This window comes from Ranitomeya imitator, chromosome 2 (genome assembly GCF_032444005.1).
Source record: "Ranitomeya imitator isolate aRanImi1 chromosome 2, aRanImi1.pri, whole genome shotgun sequence".
NCBI lineage: Eukaryota > Metazoa > Chordata > Amphibia > Anura > Dendrobatidae > Ranitomeya > Ranitomeya imitator.
Window position 1 is genome coordinate 132363210 of NC_091283.1, and position 22675 is coordinate 132385884.

The 22675-nt window shown below is 43.3% G+C and overlaps 2 protein-coding genes across 2 annotated transcripts; one reads left to right on the plus strand and one right to left on the minus strand.

Annotated features, from left to right (window-relative positions):
- Nucleotides 1–2857: 2857 nt before the first annotated feature.
- Nucleotides 2858–8052, plus strand: LOC138667236 (L-threonyl-[L-threonyl-carrier protein] 4-chlorinase-like). Its single transcript, XM_069755501.1, has 6 exons — nucleotides 2858–3057; nucleotides 3163–3379; nucleotides 3462–3553; nucleotides 3672–3811; nucleotides 4452–4556; nucleotides 7596–8052. Exons 1-6 carry the CDS (start codon nucleotides 2928–2930, stop codon nucleotides 7701–7703), a joined length of 792 nt encoding a protein of 263 aa, XP_069611602.1. The 5' UTR covers nucleotides 2858–2927; the 3' UTR covers nucleotides 7704–8052.
- A 10150-nt stretch (nucleotides 8053–18202) lies between these two features.
- Nucleotides 18203–22077, minus strand: LOC138662110 (glutamine amidotransferase-like class 1 domain-containing protein 3, mitochondrial). Its single transcript, XM_069747252.1, has 4 exons — nucleotides 21863–22077; nucleotides 19537–19708; nucleotides 19245–19446; nucleotides 18203–18461 (listed from the first exon to the last, which is right to left on the minus strand). The coding sequence occupies exons 1-4, from the start codon at nucleotides 21968–21970 to the stop codon at nucleotides 18269–18271; spliced, it is 675 nt and encodes a 224-aa protein (XP_069603353.1). The 5' UTR covers nucleotides 21971–22077; the 3' UTR covers nucleotides 18203–18268.
- Between the last annotated feature and the right edge of the window lie 598 nt (nucleotides 22078–22675).

Sequence of the window (22675 nt, forward strand, 5' to 3'; positions counted from 1 at the left end):
TCCTATGAAGGTTTCCTCTCCTAAGTTTAAGCCTCGTTTCATTGGTCCGTATAGGATTTCTGAGGTTCTTAATCCTGTGTCTTTTCGTTTGACCCTTCCAGATTCTTTTTCCATCCATAACGTATTCCATAGGTCATTGTTGCGGAGATACGTGGCACCTATGGTTCCATCTGTTGATCCTCCTGCCCCGGTTTTGGTGGAGGGGGAGTTGGAGTATATTGTAGAGAAGATTTTGGATTCTCGTTTTTCGAGACGGAAACTCCAGTATCTGGTTAAGTGGAAGGGTTATGGTCAGAAAGATAATTCCTGGGTCTTTGCCTCTGATGTTCATGCTGCCGATCTTGTTCGTGCCTTTCATATGGCTCATCCTGGTCGGCCTGGGGGCTCTGGTGAGGGTTCGGTGACCCCTCCTCAAGGGGGGGGTACTGTTGTGAATTCTGTGGCAGAGCTCCCTCCTGTGGTCACGGGTGGTACTGCGGCTTCTGAGTTTCCTTCCTCAGGTGATGTGGTGAAGTCGTTAGGTGCTGCTCTATTTAACTCCACCTAGTGCTTTGCTCCTGGCCTCCAGTCAATGTTCTAGTATTGGTCTTGCTTCCTGCTGGATCGTTCCTGTGGCCTGTCTTCCTGCATAAGCTAAGTTTTGCTTGTGTTATTTTTGTTTGCTATTTTTTCTGTCCAGCTTGCTTAATTGGTTTTTCTTGCTTGCTGTAAGCTCTGGGACGCAGAGGGAGCACCTCCGTACCGTTAGTCGGTGCGGAGGGTCTTTTTGCCCCCTCTGCGTGGTTGTTTGTAGGGTTTTGTGTTGACCGCAAAGCAATCTTTTCTATCCTCGGTCTGTTCAGTAAGTTGGGCCTCACTTTGCTTAATCTATTTCATCTCTGCGTTTGTATTTTCATCTCAACTCACAGTCATTATATGTGGGGGGCTGCCTTTTCCTTTGGGGTATTTCTCTAAAGCAAGGTAGGCTTATTTTTCCTTCTTAGGCCTAGCTAGTTTCTCAGGCTGTGCCGAGTTGCATAGGGAGCGTTAGGCGCAATCCACGGCTGCCTCTAGTGTGGTTGGATAGGATTAGGAATTGCGGTCAGCAGAGTTCCCACGTCTCAGAGCTCGTCCTATGTCTTTTGGTTATTGTCAGGTCACTTTGTGTGCTCTGAACTTCAAGGTCCATTGTGGTTCTGAATTACCTATTCATAACAGGCCACTACATTGCTACCCAAAATCCTTTGTCAATGTTTAGATTTCATGTTGTCTTGCAAACAGTCAAGGCACCCATGGCTAAAGGCAGCAAAACAACCACAAAACATCTTTGAACCTCCACCATTCTTGATTGTAGGTACTGTGTTCATTTCTTTGTAGGCCTTATTCCATTTTCGGTAAACAGTAGAATGATGTGTTTTACCAAAAAGCTCAATCTTGGTGTCATCTGTCCACAAGATGCTTTCCCAGAAGGTTTTTGGCTTGCTTACATACATTTTGGCAAACTGCAGCTTAGCTTTTTTATGTCACTGTCAGCACTGAAGTCCCCCTGGGTCTCCTGCCATAGGGTTTCATTTAATTCAAATGTAGTTTGCGCTGACACTGATGCACCCTAGGCTTGCAGGACAGCATGAATTATTTGGGAACTTGATTGGTGCTGCTTATTCACCATGCGGACTATCCTGTGTTACCACCTTTCATCAATTTTTGGGCAGCACGGTGGTGCAGTGGTTAGCACTACAGCCTTGCAGCGCTGGGGTCCTGGGTTCTAATCCCACCCAGGACAACATCTGCAAAGAGTTTGTATGTTCTCTCCGTGTTTGCGTGGGTTTCCTCCGGGCACTCCGGTTTCCTCCCACATTACAAAGACATACTGATAGGAATTCTAGATTGTGAGCCCAATCGGGGACAGTGATGATAATGTGTGCAAAACTGTAAAGCGCTGCGGAATATGTTAGCGCTATATAAAAAATAAAGATTATTAATAATTTTTCTTTGCGTGTCACATTCAGGGAGATTAACTACAGTGCCATGGGTTGTAAACTTCTTGATTATGTTGCCCACCATGGACAAAAGAACATCAAGAACTCTGAAGATGGACTTGTAACCTTGTAACCTTGAGATCGTTGATATTTTTCAACAACATTGGTTCTAAAGTCCTCAAACAATTCTCTTCTCCTCTTTCTGTTCTCCATGCTTAGTGTGGCACACACACTCACAATGCAAAGATTGAGACAACTTCTCCCCTATTTATCATTTGTGATTTTCATATTTCCCACACCTGTTACTTGCCACAGGTGGGTTTGAACAATCATTACATGCTTGACAAAAAAGTTGTGTACTCACAATTTTGTAAAGGTGCCAACTATTTTGTCCTGCCTATTTTGGGGGTTTTGTGTTAAACTATATCCAATGTGACTTCTTTTCTCAGATTTTTTTGTGCTGTTCCAAAACACTCAAAGGAAATAAAAACATGCGCTTACATTTTCTGGAACAATTTCAAGGGTGCCAACACTTTCGGCCATGCCTGTACATACAGTATGTATATATTACATGTAAATAAATCAGTTGCTTGCTTTTGCTAAACCTTCTAACATATCTCGCACTTGCTTCCTGATATGGAATTTCCAGGACCAGATCTCACCACAATGAAGTCACAATCATGCTGTGATGACGCAGGAAGGACAGAACAAGGAAATTCTGGTCTCTGAGTTTCAGAATGTGATGTATTCATGAGACTTCAGAATGTATAACTCAGGGCTATGATATTTACTATGCCATGCAGGAAACGAAAACATAAAAAGTAAAATAACCAGTTCTTAGAAATCATGTCCTAGGTTGGGCAGCTATCAGATGTGGAGTAGTATATAAGTCAGTGTGATACGCTCACAGTTATCCGCTCAGGGTGTAGGCATTTTCGCTATAGCTGAAAGCATCCCACTAAATACACTATGAAGACTGACACTAACCTGATGAAGGATGTCTATGACGCCAATGGTTTCCTGACTGCAGTTGATGTATTAGATGAGAAGGAATTGTACCTTGCTCAGAAGGAACATATGAAGCTGGAAGAGAAGTTTGGTAAGTTTCCAGTTTACATTGCATTGAGGGAATTGTCGGCCTTATTGCACATTTATCCATTATCAGAATATTTTTTCAAAAAAATGCATATATCTTATCTTTCAGGTAAAGAGTACACTCAGTACAATCTACAAAACATCCACATGCAGTATGAGTGGGTGATGAATCTCGCCGCCCATCCCAATCTACTGAAAGCTATCACCGCAGTATTGGGCCCTAACGTCATCCTTTTAGACTCAAGATTTATCTGTAAATATCCCTCCTCTGAGGTTCCACACAAAGATAACACTCCCCCCTACGTCGCTTGGCATCAGGATATCAAGTGAGTATGGAAGCTGGTAGATAATAATTAGGATCTTCTTATAAATATAAAACTTAAACAGTATTTCCTTACATTGTTACAGATACTGGGGGTTTGAAGGAGGACCAGTGGCTTCCGTATGGCTGGCATTTGATGATGTTGATGCAGAAAATGGAGTCCTACAAATCATTCCAGGTATCATCTTGCTTTAGCTTTTTCTCTTATTGCTAAATGTGAAACATTAAAAATAATCTTCTTGATATGAATTTACATTAAAACTTCTATGCATTGTTTGTCATGTGTAACACCCCAGAGAGTCATAAACAAGGTATTCTGGAGCACAGGATCGCTGAGATCCCCGGGAACATGCTGACCGCAAACCAGGAGATCCCAGAACACCTGGTGAATGTAGAAGATCTGGTTGAGTGTCCGCTTAAAGCTGGTCAAATGTCTGTAAGTGCAAAATAATCCTACAGGGACGTTACAGGGTTGTGCTTATTAAATGATGCAGAATGGAATTATTGTCGCTCACTTGTGGACACAGGCAGAAGAGGCCCCTGTATAATAATGATACGTGGCCATTTTCAGTCCAAAATAACATCATAATGCACAATTCCACCTGCTACTAATGTGGATGAGGGTCCCTTTATCTCTTAGGTCCCTGTGCGGCTGCATAGATTGCACCAATGACATGTCCGCCCCTGTGCCATATGTGTCCCTCCAAATTTAGGTGAAATTAATTTTGTGTAGCTATCTGCACAAGTAGCACAACGGCTCATTCTATGTACTGAAACAACAAAAATGTCGTTTTTGGATATATGTAATGAGAAAATCAATTAGTTAATAAACATGAATGGGAATGTGCCGTATTGGAGGATACCAGCACTGGATGTGGATGAGATGTACGTCATGTCCATGATGCTACCTGCTATATAGATAAGTCATCTCGATGGATAAATCCTAATCTCAGAGAAGAATGTATGGATGGACAAATATTAGAATCTATGACTAGTCAGCAGTTTCCAAGTAATTGGCCAAGTGTAATGTGTAAGACTTGTGTATTGAACAACCTCTCCATCATCCATACTGACAGGTCCATGATGGTCTGACTGTACATGCCAGTGAACCCAACATGTCTGACAGGAGAAGATGTGGTTTTGTCATCCGTTATGTTCCTACGACAGCTTATCCTGTTGAGGTAAGCAATCAAACCCAGAATATTAATTATGAACACATCCCATTTTTCAAAGAAAGAGGTTGTTATCTCGCCCAACAGGAGAAATACCAGAAATAATATAAAATGACTGTATGGGTCACTGAAAATAGAATAAATGTAAGGAAATAAGGAAAAATGTATAAAATGTGCAGTAATTTATTAACTCAGCTAAATAATTTAGTCTGCAGATAATACACCATAAACTGCAGCGTATTCCCCAGATGTAGCTGCTGCAGTCACTGGTGTGAATAGGGTCAGAAACAAAAAAATTCTTTCCCCAGTGATGATGCCAGTGATGATGCCAGGCTTTGGCGGATTTGAATTTGTGGCCAATGCCCCACCACATGTTCCTCTAAAGTTTCTTAGGGGGTTCTTACAACCCAGTATAGATGCATGACCAATCTTTATAATGTTTATGGCATTTGCTGCAATGTAACTATGAAGATCCTGATAATATTGCTCCTGCTGATGGGTGGCAGCCTGTGATCCTGATAATATTGCTGCTGATGGGTGGCAGCCTGTGATCCTGATAATATTGCTGCTGATGGGTGGCAGCCTGTGATCCTGATAATATTGCTGCTGATGGGTGGCAGCCTGTGATCCTGATAATATTGCTGCTGATGGATGGTAGCCTGTGATCCTGATAATATTGCTGCTGATGATGGGTGGCAGCCTGTGATCCTGATAATATTGCTGCTGCTGATGGGTGGCAGCCTGTGATCCTGGTAATATTGCTGCTGATGGGTGGCAGCCTGTGATCCTCATAATATTGCTGCTGATGGGTGGCAGCCTGTGTGTTGTGAAATCTGTGGCCAAGCTCCCTCCTGTGGTCGTGAGTGGTACTTCGGCTGGTTCTGTCTATGAGCTTCCTTTGGTGGATGAGAGTGGTACTGCGGCTTCTGAGTTTCCTTCCTCAGGTGATGAGGTTAAGTCGTTAAGTGCAGCTCTATTTAACTCCACCTAGTGCTTTGATCCTGGCCTCCAGTCAATGTTCTAGTATTGGTCTTGCTTTCTCCTGGATCGTTCCTGTGGCCTGTCTATCCTGCATAAGCTAAGTTTTGCTTGTGTTATTTTTGTTTGCTATTTTTTCTGTCCAGCTTGCTATATTGGTTTTTCTTGCTTGCTGGAAGCTCTGGGACGCAGAGGGAGCACCTCCGTACCGTTAGTCGGTGCGGAGGGTCTTTTTGCCCCCTCGTCGTGGTTTGTAGGGTTTTGTGTTGACCGCAAAGCAATCTTTCCTATCTTCGGTCTGTTCAGTAACTTGGGCCTCACTTTGCTTAATCTATTTCATCTCTGCGTTTGTATTTTCATCTCAACTCACAGTCATTATATGTGGGGGGCTGCCTTTTCCTTTGGGGTATTTCTCTGAGGCAAGCTAGGCTTATTTTTCTTTCTTAGGGCTAGCTAGTTTCTCAGGCTGTGCTCGAGGCGCATAGGACTGGTCAGGAGCGCTCCACGGCTACCTCTAGTGTGGTTGGATAGGATTAGGGATTGCGGTCAGCAGAGTTCCCACGTCTCAGAGCTCGTCCTATGTTTTTGGTAATTGTCAGGTCACTTTGTGTGCTCTGAACTTCAAGGTCCATTGTGGTTCTGAATTACCTGTTCATAACACTGTGATCCTGATAATATTGCTGCTGATGCTGGGTGGCAGCCTGTGATCCTGGTAATATTGCTGCTGATGGGTGGTAGCCTGTGATCCTGATTATATTGCGACTGATGAGTGGCAGCATGTGATCCGGATAATATTGCTGCTGATGGGTGGCAGCCTGTGATCCTGGTAATATTGCTGCTGCTGATGGGTGGCAGCCTGTGATACTGATAATGAAGCTGCTGATGGGTGGCAGCCTGTGATCCTGATAATATTGCTGCTGATGGGTGGCAGTCTGTGATCCTGAAAATATTGCTGCTGATGGGTGGCAGCCTGTGATCCTGATAATATTGCTGCTGATGGGTGGCAGTCTGTGATCCTGAAAATATTGCTGCTGATGGGTGGCAGCCTGTGATCCTGATAATATTGCTGCTGATGGGTGGCAGCCTGTGATCCTGATAATATTGCTGCTGATGGGTGGCAGCCTGTGATTCCGGTAATATTGCTGCTGATGATGAGTGGCAGCCTGTGATCCTGATAATATTGCTGCTGCTGCTGCTGATGGGTGGCAGCCTGTGACCTGGTAATATTGCTGCTGATGGGTGGCAGTCTGTGATCCTGGTAATATTGCTGCTGATGGGTGGCAGCCTGTGATCCTGATAATATTGCTGCTGATGGGTGGCAGCCTGTGATCCTGGTAATATTGCTGCTGCTGATGGGTGGCAGCCTGTGATCCTGATAATATTGCTGCTGCTGATGGGTGGCAGCCTGTGATCCTGATAATATTGCTGCTGCTGATGGGTGGCAGCCTGTGATCCTGATAATATTGCTGCTGCTGATGGGTGGCAGCCTGTGATCCTGATAATATTGCTGCTGCTGATGGGTAGCAGCCTGTGACCTGGTAATATTGCTGCTGATGGGTGGCAGTCTGTGATCCTGATAATATTGCTGCTGATGGGTGGCAGCCTGTGATCCTGATAATATTGCTGCTGCTGATGGGTGGCAGCCTGTGACCTGGTAATATTGCTGCTGATGGGTGGCAGCCTGTGACCTGGTAATATTGCTGCTGCTGATGGGTGGCAGCCTGTGATCCTGATAATATTGCTGCTGATGATGGGTGGCATCTTGTGATCCTGGTAATATTGCTGCTGCTGATGGGTGGCAGCCTGTTATCCTGGTAATATTGCTGCTGTTGATGGGTGGCAGCCTGTGATCCTGGTAATATTGCTGCTGATGATGGGTGGCAGCTTGTGATCCTGGTAATATTGCTGCTGCTGATGGGTGGCAGCCTGTGATCCTGGTAATATTGCTGCTGCTGATGGGTGGCAGCCTGTGATCCTGGTAATATTGTTGCTGCTGATGGGTGGCAGCCTGTGATCCTGCTGAAGAGAAATGATCACTCTTCTCTTACACCATTTGTGCTTCTTTTCCAGGACCCAGAACGTCCTAGGACATTTCCTGCAACTGTATTGGTGGCTGGAACAGATGAATATAATCACTTTAAAGACAACGCTCCGAATTTCTTCACCAAAAAGTTTTAAGAACTTAGTAACACTGTGCTGTATTATGTCTGTGAGGTCCATAACTATTTATTCATACGGTCGTAATTCACATCAATCTGCGGAATAATACATAGAATCCGTTGTATCAGTCATTACAGAAGTGTCTTATGTTCCTCATGTATATTCTGTGACTCCTCTCGGACATTCTGCACGTCACTTTATGCTCTTATTCGCACTATGAAGATAAACATTGTTCTAATCTGTAATATTTCCAGACTGAGCCGGAATATGTGAATGTGACATTGTGATGTAAAATGTTAACTTATTAAACTTTATTGTCCTGTTACTTTTTATAACCTGCTGTAAAATAAACTGTGTGTGAAGTAAATGGAGACAATTGTGGTATTTACTTTCTAGAACAATTCATGTAAATGGGAACAGAAATAGATTGTGAGACTCCATTGCAGCACACTGGCCGGTGCGGGGACCACACTGCGAGGCTGACTAATTGCTTGCAAACAGGAATAATCGCCGGCTTGACTTTTACTTTCACAATGTGAACATTAGTAAGTATACTTGGTTACATACGCTTGACATAAAATAAAGAGAATTCCCTGTATAAAATTAATTGAAGTTCAGAGAACTACTAAGCAATTAAAAAGGTTTTCCCATGTAGAAAAGCCTGTTTTATATGGTCTATAAGCCACACTTGGGGGGAAGGGGGCAGTTGAACCCCTCCGCCTGTCAAAATGGTACTTCTATGAAATACACTTAAGGCCTGTCCTACACGTCCAGATAATTCCAGTACCGGAAAAATCGGTACCGGAGTTATCCATGTCCGTGTGTCCATGTGCTCACGTGGCACATCAGTGTGGCACACGTGTGGCAGCCGTGTGCCGTCCGTGTGCCGACTGGGTACCACACGCACCGTGCAGGAGACAGCGCTACAGTAAGCGCTGTCCCTTGCTTTGGGTGCTGAATCCAGAATTCATTCCTTCTTCCCAGAAGCGTTTGCTGGAGAGAAGGAATGAAAAATCAGGGTTTTTTTTTTTTTGTTAAAGTAAAGTTCCCGGTAATCTCCCCCCTCCCACCCCCTGTGCTCCCGCCCGCTCGCTGGCATTAAAATACTTACCCAGCTCCTTCGATGCTTCCTCTCAGCGTCGCAACTCTTCCTGTATGAGCGGTCACGTGGTGCCGCTTATTACAGTGATGAATATGCGGCTCCACCCCTATGGGAGGTGGAGCTGCATATTCATCACTGTAATGTGCGGCACCACGTGACCGCTCAAACAGGAAGAGCTGCGACGCTGAGAGGAAGCATCGAGGGAGCTGGGTAAGAATTTTAATGCCAGCGAGCGGGCGGGAGCACAGGGGGAGGGAGGGGGGAGATTACCCGGGAACTTTATTTTAACAACAAAAAAAAATGATTTTTCATTCCTTCGCTCAAGCCGATGCTGCTGGAGAGAAGAAATGAATGGGGCTTCAGCACCACAAGCTGGGGGGACAGCGCTTACTGTAGCGCTGTCTCCTGCACGGCACACGGACTGCACACGGACAGCATCCGTGTGCGGTACGTGTTTTACACCGACCCATTGACTTTAATGGGTCCGTGTGATCCGTGCGCTCCCACAAACACTGACATGTCTCCGTGTTTTTCAAACGGACACACGGTCCATGAAAACACGCTGACATGTGCAGAGACACATTGATTTTAATGTGCCTACGTGAGTCAGTGTCTCCGGTACGTGAGGAAACTGTCACCACACATACCGGAGCCACTGACGTGTGAAACCGGCCTAACAAAGTTATTTCTTATTAAAGGTGCTCCCACCAGACTCTCTCCATCAGCCTAAGGCTGCCATCACACTAGCAGTATTTGGTCAGTATTTGTAAGCCAAAACCAAGAGTGGGTGATAAATGCAGAAGTGATGCATATGTTTCTATTATACTTTTCCTCTAATTGTTCCACTCCTGGTTTTGGCTTACAAATACTGATGTAAAATACTGACCAAATACTGCTAGTTTGACGGCAGCCTGAACCATACAACTTCTTATAAATAACTAGTGCAATTGAAAAAATTGTATTTAAATCCCCTTTTATAAGTATTGAATAATGTCCATAACAATAGAATGACATAGATAGTATAGACAAAGAATCATCCACATGTATTTCCAGAGACGCTGGAATAATACATTATTACAAAGTATTTTAATGAAATAAATGCACAGGTTGTTGTAATATTTTATTATACTGGTATTCCACCTGAAGACCCTTGTCACCTGAAACAAATGTAAAAAAAAGGCAAACAACAATATTCCATACCTTCCGACGATCAGTCTCGTCCCACGCTGTAAATCCATCTGAAAGGGTTAACTAATTTTACAAGCAGAAGCCTGCTAATGTAGCCGCTCCTGCCTGTAAAATGAATGGAATATAGGTGAATGACCTGTAGTTACCTCGAGTTGCGGTGATGCGCCCTCTGCTGGATGTCCTCATATGAACTTAAGCCTGGGAACTTTTCAGAATATTTTCCCACGCTCGAGTTCAAAATGAGGACATCCAGCAGAGGGCGCATCACCGCGACTCGAGGTAACTACAGGTCATTCCCCTGCATTCCATTCATTCCCCGGGTTTTTACAGCCACGAGCACAGCTGCATTAGCAGAGCTCCTGGGTGTAAAATGAATTAACCCCTTCAGATGGATTTACAGCGTGGGACAAGACTGAACAACGGAAGGTATGAAGGTATGGAATATTGTTTTTGTTTTTTTACTTTGTTCCAGGTGATAAGGGTCTTCAGGTGGATTAAGAGTATAATAAAATATTAAAACACCCTGTGTCTTTATTTCATTAAAATACTTTGTAATAATGTGTGTGTGTTTTATTAACCATTTCGTACTATTGGATTAATAATGGATAGGTGTCATAATTGACGCCTCTTCATTATTAATCTGGCTTAACCCCTTCATGACCCAGCCTATTTAGACCTTAAAAACCTGGCCGTTTTTTGCAATTCTGACCAGTGTCCCTTTATGAGGTAATAACTCAGGAATGCTTCAATGGATCCTAGCGGTTCTGAGATTATTTTTTCGTGACATATTGGGCTTCATGTTAGTGGTAAATTTAGGTCAATAAATTCTGTGTTTATTTGTGATAAAAACGGAAATTTGGCGAAAATTTTGCAATTTTCACATTTTTAATTTTTATTCTGTTAAACCAGAGAGTTATGTGACACAAAATAGTTAATAAATAACATTTCCCACATGTGTACTTCAGCACAATTTTGGAAACACAATTTTTTTTTGCTAGGAAGTTATAAGGGTTAAAATTTGACCAGCGATTTCTCATTTTTACAACGAAATTTACAAAACCATTTTTTTTAGGGACCACCTCACATTTGAAGTCAGTTTGAGGGGTCTATATGGCTGAAAATACCCAAAAGTGACACCATTCTAAAAACTGCACCCCTCAAGGTGCACATTCAAGAAGTTTATTAACCCTTCAGGTGCTTCACAACAGCAGAAGCAACATGGAAGGAAAAAATGAACATTTAACTTTTTAGTCACAAAAATGATCTTTTAGCAACAATTTTTTTATTTTCCCAATGGTAAAAGGAGAAACTGAACCATGAAAGTTGTTGTCCAACTTGTCGTGAGTACGCTGATCCCTCATATGTGGGGGTAAACCACTGTTTAGGCGCACGGCAGGGCTTGGAAGGGAAGGAGCACCATTTGACTTTTTGAATGAAAAATTGGCTGCACTCTTTAGCGGACACCATGTCGCGTTTGGAGAGCCCCCGTGTGCCTAAAAATTTGAGCTCCCCCACATGTGACCCCATTTTGGAAACTAGACGCCCCAAGGAACTTATCTAGATGCATAGTGAGCACTTTAAACCCCCAGGTGCTTCACAAATTGATCCGTAAAAATGAAAAAGTACATTTTTTTTCACAAAAAAATTTTTTAGCCTCAATTTTTTCATTTTCACATGGGCAACAGGATAAAATGGATCCTAAAATTTGTTGGACAATTTCTCCTGAGTACACCGATACCTCACATGTGGGGGTAAACCACTGTTTGGGCACATGTTAAGGCTTGGAAGGGAAGGAGCGCCATTTGACTTTTTGAATGAAAAATTATCTCCATCGTTAGCGGACACCATGTCGCGTTTGGAGAGACCCTGTGTGCCTAAACATTGGAACATCCCCACAAGTGACCCCATTTTGGAAACTAGACCCCCCAAGGAACTTATCTAGATGCCTAGTGAGCACTTTAAACCCTCAGGTGCTTCACAAATTGATCCGTAAAAATGAATAAGTACTTTTTTTTCACAAAAAGTTTTTTTTCGCCTCAATTTTTTCATTTTCACATGGGCAATAGGATGAAATGGATCCTAAAATTTGTTGGGCAATTTCTCCCGAGTACATCAATACCTCACATGTGGGGGTAAACCACTGTTTGGGCACATGGCAGGGCTTGGAAGGGAAGGCGCGTCTTTTGACTTTTTGAATGGAAAATTAGGTCCAATTGTTAGCGGACACCATGTCGCGTTTGGAGAGCCCCTGTGTGCCTAAGCATTGGAGCTCCCCCACAAGTGACCCCATATTGGAAACTAGACCCCCAAGGAACTTATCTAGATGCATACTGAGCACTTTAAACCCCCAGGTGCTTCACAGAAGTTTATAATGCAGAGCCATGAAAATAAAAAATAATTTTTCTTTCCTCAAAAATGATTTTTTAGCCTGGAATTTCCTATTTTGCCAAGGGTAATAAGAGAAATTGGACCACAAATGTTGTTATCCAGTTTGTCCTGAGTACGCAGATACCCCATATGTGGGGGTAAACCACTGTTTGGGCGCACGGTACGGCTCGGAAGGGAAGGCACGCCATTTGGCTTTTTAAATGGAAAATTAGCTCCAATCATTAGCGGACACCATGTCGCGTTTGGAGAGCCCCTGTGTGCCTAAACATTGGAGATCCCCCACAAATGACCCCATTTTGGAAACTAGACCCCCAAAGGAACTAATCTAGATATGTGGTGAGCACTTTGAACCCTCAAGTGCTTCACAGAAGTTTATAACGCAGAGCCATGAAAATAAAATAAAAAATTTCTTTTCTAAAAATGATTTTTTAGCCCGCAATTTTTTATTTTCCCAAGGGTAACAGAAGAGATTTGACCCCAAAAGTTGTTGTCCGGTTTCTCCTGAGTACGCTGATACCCCATATGTGGGGGTAAACCACTGTTTGGGCACATGCCGGGGCTCGGAAGTGAAGTAGTGATGTTTTGAAATAAAGACTTTGATGGAATGGTCTGCGGGCATCACGTTGCGTTTGCAGAGCCCCTGATGTGGCTAAACAGTAGAATCCCCCCACAAGTGACCCCATTTTGGAAACTAGACCCCGAAAGGAACTTATCTAGATATGTGGTGAGCTGTTATGAAAGGTAATTCAGTACCACAATGGACATAGAGGTCAGCGCACATACAGTGACCTGGCAATAACCCAAAAAACAAGAACGAGCTCTGAGACGTGGGAACTCTGTTGACCGCAATCCCTAATCCTCTCCAACCACACTAAAGGCAGCCGTGGATTGCGCCTAACGCTGCCTATGCAACTCGGCACGGCCTGAGAAACTAGCTAGCCTGAAGATAGAAAATAAGCCTACCTTGCCTCAGAGAAATACCCCAAAGGAAAAGGCAGCCCCCACATATAATGACTGTGAGTTAAGATGAAAAGACAAACGTAGAGATGAAATAGATTTAGCAAAGTGAGGCCCAACTTTCTGAACAGAGCGAGGATAGGAAAGGAAACTTTGCGGTCAACACAAAACCCTACAAAAACCACGCTAAGGGGGCAAAAAGACCCTCCGTACCGAACTAACGGCACCGAGGTACACCCTCTGCGTCCCAGAGCTTCCAGCAAGCAGTAAAAAACAAATTGACAAGCTGGACAGAAAAAAACAGCAAACAAATAGCAAAGAGGAACTTAGCTATGCAGAGCAGCAGGCCACAGGAACGATCCAGGAGGAAACAGGTCCAATACTAGAACATTAACTGGAAGCCAGGATCAAAGCACTAGGTGGAGTTAAATAGAGAAGCACCTAACGACTTCACCACATCACCTGAGGAAGGAAACTCAGAAGCCGCAGTACCACTTTCCTCCACCAACGGAAGCTCACAGAGAGAACCAGCCAAAGTACCACTTGTGACCACAGGAGGGAGCTCTGCCACAGAATTCACAACAGTGAGCACTTTCAACCCCCAAGTTCTTAACAGAAGTTTATAACGCAGAGCCGTGAAAATAATAAATAAGTTTTCTTTCCTCAAAAATAATTTTTTAGCCCAGAATTTTTTAATTTTCCCAACGGTAACAGGAGAAATTTGACCCCAATATTTGTTGTCCAGTTTCTCCTGAGTACAGTGATACCCCATACGTGGGGGTAAACTACTGTTTGGGCACATGCCGGGGCTCAGAAGTAAAGTAGTGACGTTTTGAAATGCAGACTTTGATGGAATGGTCTGCCGACATCACGTTGCGTTTGCAGAGCCCCTGGTGTGCCTAAACAGTAGAAACCCCCCACAAGTGACCCCATTTTGTAAACTAGACCCCCCAAGGAACTTATCTAGATATGTGGTGAGCACTTTGAACCCCCAAGTGCTTCACAGACGTTTACAACGCAGAGCCGTGAAAATAAAAAATCATTTTCTTTCCTCAAAAATGATGTTTTAGCAAGCAATTTTTTATTTTCTCAAGGGTAACAGGAGAAATTGGACCCCAATAATTGTTGCGCAGTTTGTCCTGAGTATGCTGGTACCCCATATGTGGGGGTAAACCACTGTTTGGGCACACGTCGGGGCTCGGAAGTGAGGGAGCACCATTTGACTTTTTGAATACAAGATTGGCTGGAATCAATGGTGGCGCCATGTTGCGTTTGGAGACCCCTGATGTGCCTAAACAGTGGAAACCCCTCAATTCTACCTCCAACACTAACCCCAACACACCCCTAACCCTAATCCCAACTGTAGCCATAACCCTAATTACAACCCTAACCCCAACACACCCCTAACCACAACCCTAACCTCAACACACCCCTAACCCTAACCACAACCCTAATTCCAACCATAACCCTAAGGCTATGTGCCCACGTTGTGGATTCGTGTGAGATTTTTCAGCACCATTTTTGAAAAATCCGCGGGTAAAAGGCACTGCGTTTTACCTGCGGATTTACCGCGGATAGCCAGTGTTTTTTGTGCGGATTTCACCTGCGGATTCCTATTGAGGAACAGGTGTAAAACGCTGCGGAATCCGCACAAAGAATTGACATGCTGCGAAAAATACAACGTAGCGTTTCCGCACAGTATTTTCCACACCATGGGCACAGCGAATTTGGTTTTCCATATGTTTACATGGTACTGTAAACCTGATGGAACACTGCTGCGAATCCGCAGCCAAATCCGCACCGTGTGCACATAGCCTAATTCTAAAGGTATGTGCACACGCTGCAGAAAACGCTGCGGATCCGCAGCAGTTTCCCATGAGTTTACAGTTCAATGTAAACCTATGGGAAACAAAAATCGCTGTACACATGCTGCAGAAAAACTGCACGGAAACGCAGCGGCTTACATTCCGCAGCATGTCACTTCTTTCCGTGGATTCCGCAGCGGTTTTACAACTGCTCCAATAGAAAATCGCAGTTGTAAAACCGTAGTGAAATGCGCAGAAAAACCGTGGTAAATCCGCAATAAATCCACAGCGGTTTAGCACTGCGGATTTATCAAAATCCGCTGCGGAAAAATCCGCAGAGGACCAGAGTACGTGTGCACATACCGAACCCGAACCCTAACCCTAACCCTAGTTTTCCTTAGTGGAAAAAAAAAATTCTTTATTTTATTATTGTCCCTACCTATGGGGGTGACAAAGTAGGGGGGTCATTTACTGTTTTTTTTATTTTGATCACTGTGAGGTTTTATCACAGTGATCAAAATTCACATTGGAATGAATCTGCCGGCAGATTCGGCGGGCGCACTGCGCATGCGCCCGCCATTTTGGAAGATGGCGGCGCCCAGGAAAGAAGACGGACGGACCCCGGGAGGCTCGGTAAGTATGATGGCGTGGGGGGGTGGATCGGAGCATGGGGGGGTGGATCGGAACACGGGGGTGGGTGGATCGGAACACGGGGGGGTGGATCGGTGTGCAGGGGGGTGGGATTGGAGCACGGGGGTGGGATTGGAGCACGGGGGGAGCGGATAGGAGGACGGGGGAGCGGAGCACAGGACGGAGGGGAGCGGACCACAGATCAGGGGGCTGGGGGGGCGATCGGTGGGGTGGGGTGGGGGCACATCAGTGTTTCCAGCCATGGCCGATGACATTGCAGCATCGGCCATGGCTGGATTGTAATATTTCACCAGTTTTTTAGGCGATATATTACAAATCGCTCTAGCTAATCTAACACAATGTACTCAGGACTGCATCTGGGCGTCTCTACAGCCACCAATACAAGTGCGGGATTGCAGATTAACATTTTGAAGAATCTTTATATTATAATTTATTAAGCTGTCCCTGTATTTGTATAAATTCTGTTTGTTTAGACTTTGAAATGGTCTGTCCGCTTGGTGCAGGGCGATTGGAGGGTAGATCTGCCCCGTTTTTTGGCTGGATACTTACGGTATCTTTGCCCAGTCTGCAGCCAGTAAGTAAGATTGCGGTCGCGGTGCGCGCAAGCGCGGTGGACTTGGCTTATATACACGCCCCCTGATGGCATCCAATCAGCACTGATGGGATCACTGACATGACAGAGATTTTCTCCTTATGTAGCATATGCTCTGCGCACTTGGCACTTTATTCCAGTGGCAACACATGGAGTCACCCGGCAATTTGATACTTTGTACTTAACTGGGGCAACGCTGGGGACCTATGATTGTCTGTGAGACTTTATGTATGATATGCAATTTAGACATTTTAGTCATGCATTTCATGAATCAAAGCCTCTGTTGCTACTAAGTGATAATATTGATTTTTATGATACCGCTGTGTTCGTTTATTGTGTCATCAACTATCCATCATTCTACTGACTTTTTACGATGTTTTGTATTTTCCAATAAAGTTATATATTTTTTTCACCATTATGTGTACATTGAAAGATATTTTTGGGACGTTCTACTCCGGTGGTCTCTATTGGTTTAATTTATAATGGGAGTTGTCCAGAAATTTTTCGGACATCCTTCCCGAATTGGGCAATAGTTGATGTCCTAAATATGTTGGTTTATGTCAAAATAAAGCCATCTATGCACACAAATTTCTAAATGTTTGCATCGGCCCATTTTCCTTTTCATAACTTTTTAATTACAAAAGATGAAAAAATATATACTTTTTTTGCAGAAAAAAAAAGGAAAAATGTGTAATTTTAACCCCTGGGACATTTTTTGCTCTCCTTCCTAAAGCCATAACTTTATTTTTTGGTCAAAATGGCGATGTGAGGGCTTGTTGTTTGCACGACAAGTTGTACTTTTGAACGACACCATTGGTTGTAACATATGTACTGGAAAAAAAAAAATTCAAAGTGTGGTGAAGTTGCAAAAAAAAGTGCAATTGTTTTGTTTATCGTGTTTGCTAAATGCAAAAACTGACCTGCCATTATTATGCTCCAGGTCATTACGAGTTCATAGACACCAAAAATATATAAAAAAAAAAAAAAATTAACCTGATATCGATAGATTGGGTGATTCTGAACGGGGTGATAAAAAAAAAAAAAAAAATAATAATTTGATAACACTTGCTTCAATAGTCCCCATGGGATACAAGAAGCTGCGATCAGCTGATCGCTTGTGCTTCATCATTCATTTGCTATGAGTGCCAACCGCTGGGCGGCACTCATAACAATCTGGCAATGACAACCACAGTTTGTCTGCTGCAGACCCCTGGTTGTCATGCCAACCCATCAGCGACCCACAGTCATGTAACAAAACAAAAATTATATATTTATAACAGTTTTTCTTAGCTTTCTCCACTCCCATGACATCATCTTCCATAGCGCAGAGCCCGGCACGTCTCCAGTGTGCACCCCATGATATCACTGCCATGCACCACCCTTGACAGGCATGCTGATGTCAGCTGTCAGCCACTGACTGGCCGGCGGCGTGTATTGCAGTGCAGGGAGCCAGCAGGTCTCTGTGCCGCAATACATTTCAGAATGCACATCCAGCTGAAATAGGGGCTGGTATTGGCAGGCACCCACCCCCTCTGCATGGGCCTTTACCCCCCTTCAATACAACAACCCCCTTAGTCATTGGCCTAACTGGCATTTGTCCAGCAGTTATCTAACCTGTAGGGTCAGTACTTTTAGCCCGAGACACTAATACAAGGTGTAAGCACAACATTTTTCAGAGGCAGCACAAGCTCTAGGTGTGGCCACGTGACAAACGCAGCTTTGGATTAGAGCGTACTGCATAGTTCAGGGTTTAATATCCTGATATTTTCTGTATTAATCTGTTTAATGCATAAATTACAATTTGAAATGAAAAATATTGTAATCACCAATCAGGTCTATTTCAAAGATTCTTTATTTCTGTATACAAATAAATATTGGGTTCAATGTTTAATTTTCTCATTTAACTCAACTTGAGCACGGCTTTAACCATTTCCCCAATGCCATCAAATATCTCGTGTAGCGGGCTGTTACTCATGAAGGCGCACGTCGTGACCAGCTTATTCTTTGCATCTATGTGGACTTCGTGGACCTGTTTGTTGACATGTTTACAGCCCAGTTGTTCAATGGCTCCTGCCGTTCCTGCATATGGCCACCTGCAGAATAGACAGAGGTCAGCAAGTTACATCAGTGACAAAACCAAGGCGACAACAATTCATGTAACTAAAGCTGGCCATGCATAGTAGATGGGCGTATCATGCTTCAGCCTATTGTTTACAGGACAGACACTCGGTTGTGTCCTCCATGAGAAAAGCCGCTGAGTAAAATGTCTGGCAGTGGCTGATCTCCAGGAGAAGTTAATTGGCAGTCCAAAAAATTATAAATACATTTTTCGAACATGCCCGATCGACATCTTCAACACACAATCAATTGGACTGCTGCCGGCATACACATTAGTGTCCACTGAATCAGTCAATATTGATAAGTGCGGCCAGCATCAGTCTTATGTATATGGGGAAACCTTAAGTCTCTCCAAAAGGATGAGCGCAAATCACAACTATTCCTTGCTGTGGATAAATCAGACAAAATCTGTAAATGTATAATATAAGAATAATGAAAATATCTCTTAGAAAAAAAATAAAATATAAATACACACCCCAACTTTAATCCCTCCCTACCCTAGCACTGATGCTCAGGCTTTCCCACTGATCTTGATTTATTTTTCCTGGAGTGAGATGCTGTAGATCCATGTAGCCAGGGAATCTAACAGGTGATTAATGTTAGTTTGTGATTTTCCCCAATGACATTTCCTGCGTATAATTCCCCCACTAGCTTAAAGGGGCTGTTGAAGCTAGTTATCAGGGTTTTATCATGGGAAAAATCATGGATAAATACTCATTAGGTAGAAGGATAGATAAACAGTTGTTAGAGTCACTGACTTGTCACACTCTTTATCCGACCCAACCGTCACTTCACATCCTGGTAGAATTTTGGCAGCTAATACGGGTGAGATACAACACAAGCCAATGGGCTTCTTGGCATCATGAAATCCTCTTATAGCGTCTTCAATGGGTTTTATTACGGAGCAGTCCTTCCCTTGAGTTGCCCAAGTAGAAAGATTTTTAGCAACTCCAAAACCTCCTGGTAAAGAGGAAAAAAAAAAAGTGTAAGAAGTCTCCGAAGTATACAACGTATTCTTCTTACCATGGTTAGGATAATGCCATACAGTACCTGGTATGATGATTGCGTCAAATTCACTGACTTTTAGATCCTTAAGATCTTTCACGTTTCCTCTTGCAATGCGAGCACTCTCTGTTAGCACGTTCCGTTTCTCCTCGGAGGGTTGGCCTTTTACATGGTCCACCACGTGCATCTGGTCTATGTTAGGTGCAAATGCAACGTACTGTGGGAAATAGGAGAACGGGACCTCAGTGAGCCAAACAAAGCTTCCATTGGTTATAGAAAGCAACATATTTAAGGGATATATTGCATTTTAGGAAATTATTGAAAACCTTATTAGACAAAACCTGTACTCGTATGACTTTTTTTTTGACTAGCACAGTAGTTTGCAGATGCAAGTTCTCAAGAACACTCAGAATTCTTCCGAATCCTCAGTGATGGCACGTTGTTACAGTGATAAGGGGAAAGGCCAGCAGAGAGATTCCCCATGGTTATATTGTTAGAAAAAAGGGCATGCGTTTTAGACCAAGGGCACAATGCTGTAAAATGTATATTTCACACAGGAGTTTTGTAAAGGATACATTCATTTTAAATATTGTATCTTCAAAAATGTTCCATATCTACAGTAATTGTAACACAAAGGAACACTAACAAAAGAAAAAAAAAATTACACACATATATATATATATATATACACACAACATTAATAAAACAATCCCAACTATTTCTCCCCTTTTTTTTTTCCTGAGAAATACAGAAATCTTCTGTAGGAGTCTCAGGGCTCGGCCACATCCCTCCTCATCCGCTTTTGTGTAGCGGATAGGTAAATGGCTGCAGCAGAAGCCGCTCAGTCAGCAGCTAAGGTTGGGGCTCACAGCGTCAGATTATGTCCTAGTTCTTCAAGAATGACTGAGTGACAACTGCTGCATTTAATTTAAAACGTTCCTTTCTAAGTCTAGCATCCCTTTAAAGGAACACATTAAAGGAGTCACGATAATATTTATGTGAGGGTCTCAGTGCTTTTATATACATCAATGGATCTTTAATGGAAGAACAACTACTTGAAAATTAAAGTGATGTTAGAGGACATCTGCAAGGAGTTTGTATGTTCTCCATGTGTTTGCTCCAATTTCCTCCCACATTACAAAGATCTACGGATATGGAAATGAGATTGTGAGCCCCAATGAGGACGAGGATTATAATACATATAATGCACTGCGGAATTAATGGCGCTATATGAGTGAATAAAATAAATTAAAAATATAGAAAGTCTAATGTTTTATTTCACTATGCGTCAGCCATCACTATCATATGTACAGCACATACAGTAACATTACTGGTCTGCGTCTTCTGCCGTTCCCAGCGCTGCTCCGGTCCCTCTCCTGCATCATGTGACCGCAGCTCTTCCTCGCCGGCACACACACACACACACACACACACACACACACACACACACACACACACACACACACACACACCAGACCGTTAGTTCATCTGTTAATGCAAATCTGAGAGCCTCATAAACGTACACCGAGAAAGTGGCTTCTGATCCACACAGAAGATGTGGTGTGAGGCGGATAGTCACAACTGTGGTCATTTGATCCAGGAGAAGAACGAACCAGCGCTGGAAACAGCAGAAGAAAGTCAAATGGTATTTTATCTTACGAATGCACTGTACATATATTACTAATAGCTAACAGATGGTGAAAGACAAGAACATGCTGGAACAATACTATAAAGTTAGATTCAGTGTAGCTATTCTGTGTATATCACATTTACTGCTTTCCATCTAAAATAATCCATTCATTGACCATTAGATGCAATGTAAGCCTCTTCCTGCCCTCACTGAGTGTTGGCACATGGCTTCTCCTGTAAGATTTGCAGAAGTAAGTTCGGAAATGTAACTACAGAGACTTTCCTCTGACTGTTGTGTAAAGTTACATGACCAGAAAAAAAACTGTAAGGGTGGTATGTGCACACATTTAGGTTTTTTCACATTTTTTGCGATAAAAACACATTAGAAACCGCAGACATATGCATCCTATCATTTAGAATGCATTCTGCAATTTTTGTGCACATGATGCGTTTTTTCCATGAAAAAAACGCATCGCGGTAAAAAAAAAACCCAGCAGGTTCATTAATTTTGCAGATTTTCTGCTTTTTTCCCGCTATTCTATGCATTTGGGAAAAACTCACAAAAAAAGCGTCAAAAACGCATGAAAAAACGCATGCAGATTTCTGGCAGAAATGTCTGGTTTTTGGCAGGAAAATTTCTGCAAGAAATCCTGACATGTGCACATACAAAGCTCAGTATTTGCTAAGAATCTGCGTTTTGCATGTGACCCCCACATAAGGCTTCACCCCTCCTCCACCTTACCTGTGCCCCATCTCTGCTCAGGTGGACAAACACTGCAGAGGACTCGTGAATCTCACTGCCATCATACACTCCACAGCCACAGAGGATCACAGCCACCTGCTTGCTCATGGTGAATACAGGTGAATGGAGACTTCAGGGAGATCAGGAGCAGAATAATCCAGATAATGAGGGAGAACTGCTGCTCCTGGGTTTTATAGGCACAGAGAATGTGTCAGAGGAGGAAATGGGACCTGCCACTGTGTGATTTACATAAGGAAAGGTGGAGGAAGTTCCCAGGATGAGTAAGACCTGGGGAAGGAGGAGGAGGAAGATCCAGGGAAGGAGGAGGACTGGTCACACAGGTTGCTCCAGTCTGATAGGCACAGTAGTAAGGGCAATATACACTGATCTCTCTGCTCTGTTGTGAAGTAAAAAACTTGTTTCTGATTTTATCATTTTCCAGTAAAAAAAGAAACAAAAAAAAGCACCGATACCTTCATAAATATAAGGAAAATCTGCAGACGAAGTTAAAAAATATTGAACTAGAGATATGTCCAGCTCACCGTAATAGACATCGTTAGGTGTTTTTAGCAGCCGCTGCGTCAAGGCGTAGAGCAATCACAAAACAAGAAAATCCAACTCAACAAACTTGTGAACAAACTTCTTTCTTTATTCACCAAAGGTGCTCAGCAGAGGGTAAAACAACCATAGTTTACTCTCAGCCGTTACCCCACTGGCTCGAGAGCACCAAAATACCCCGAAGGGTTACCATTGTCCACTTCCAACTTAGGAATCTAGCCAAGATTCCCCCAAATCACCAGACCCGCAACCAAA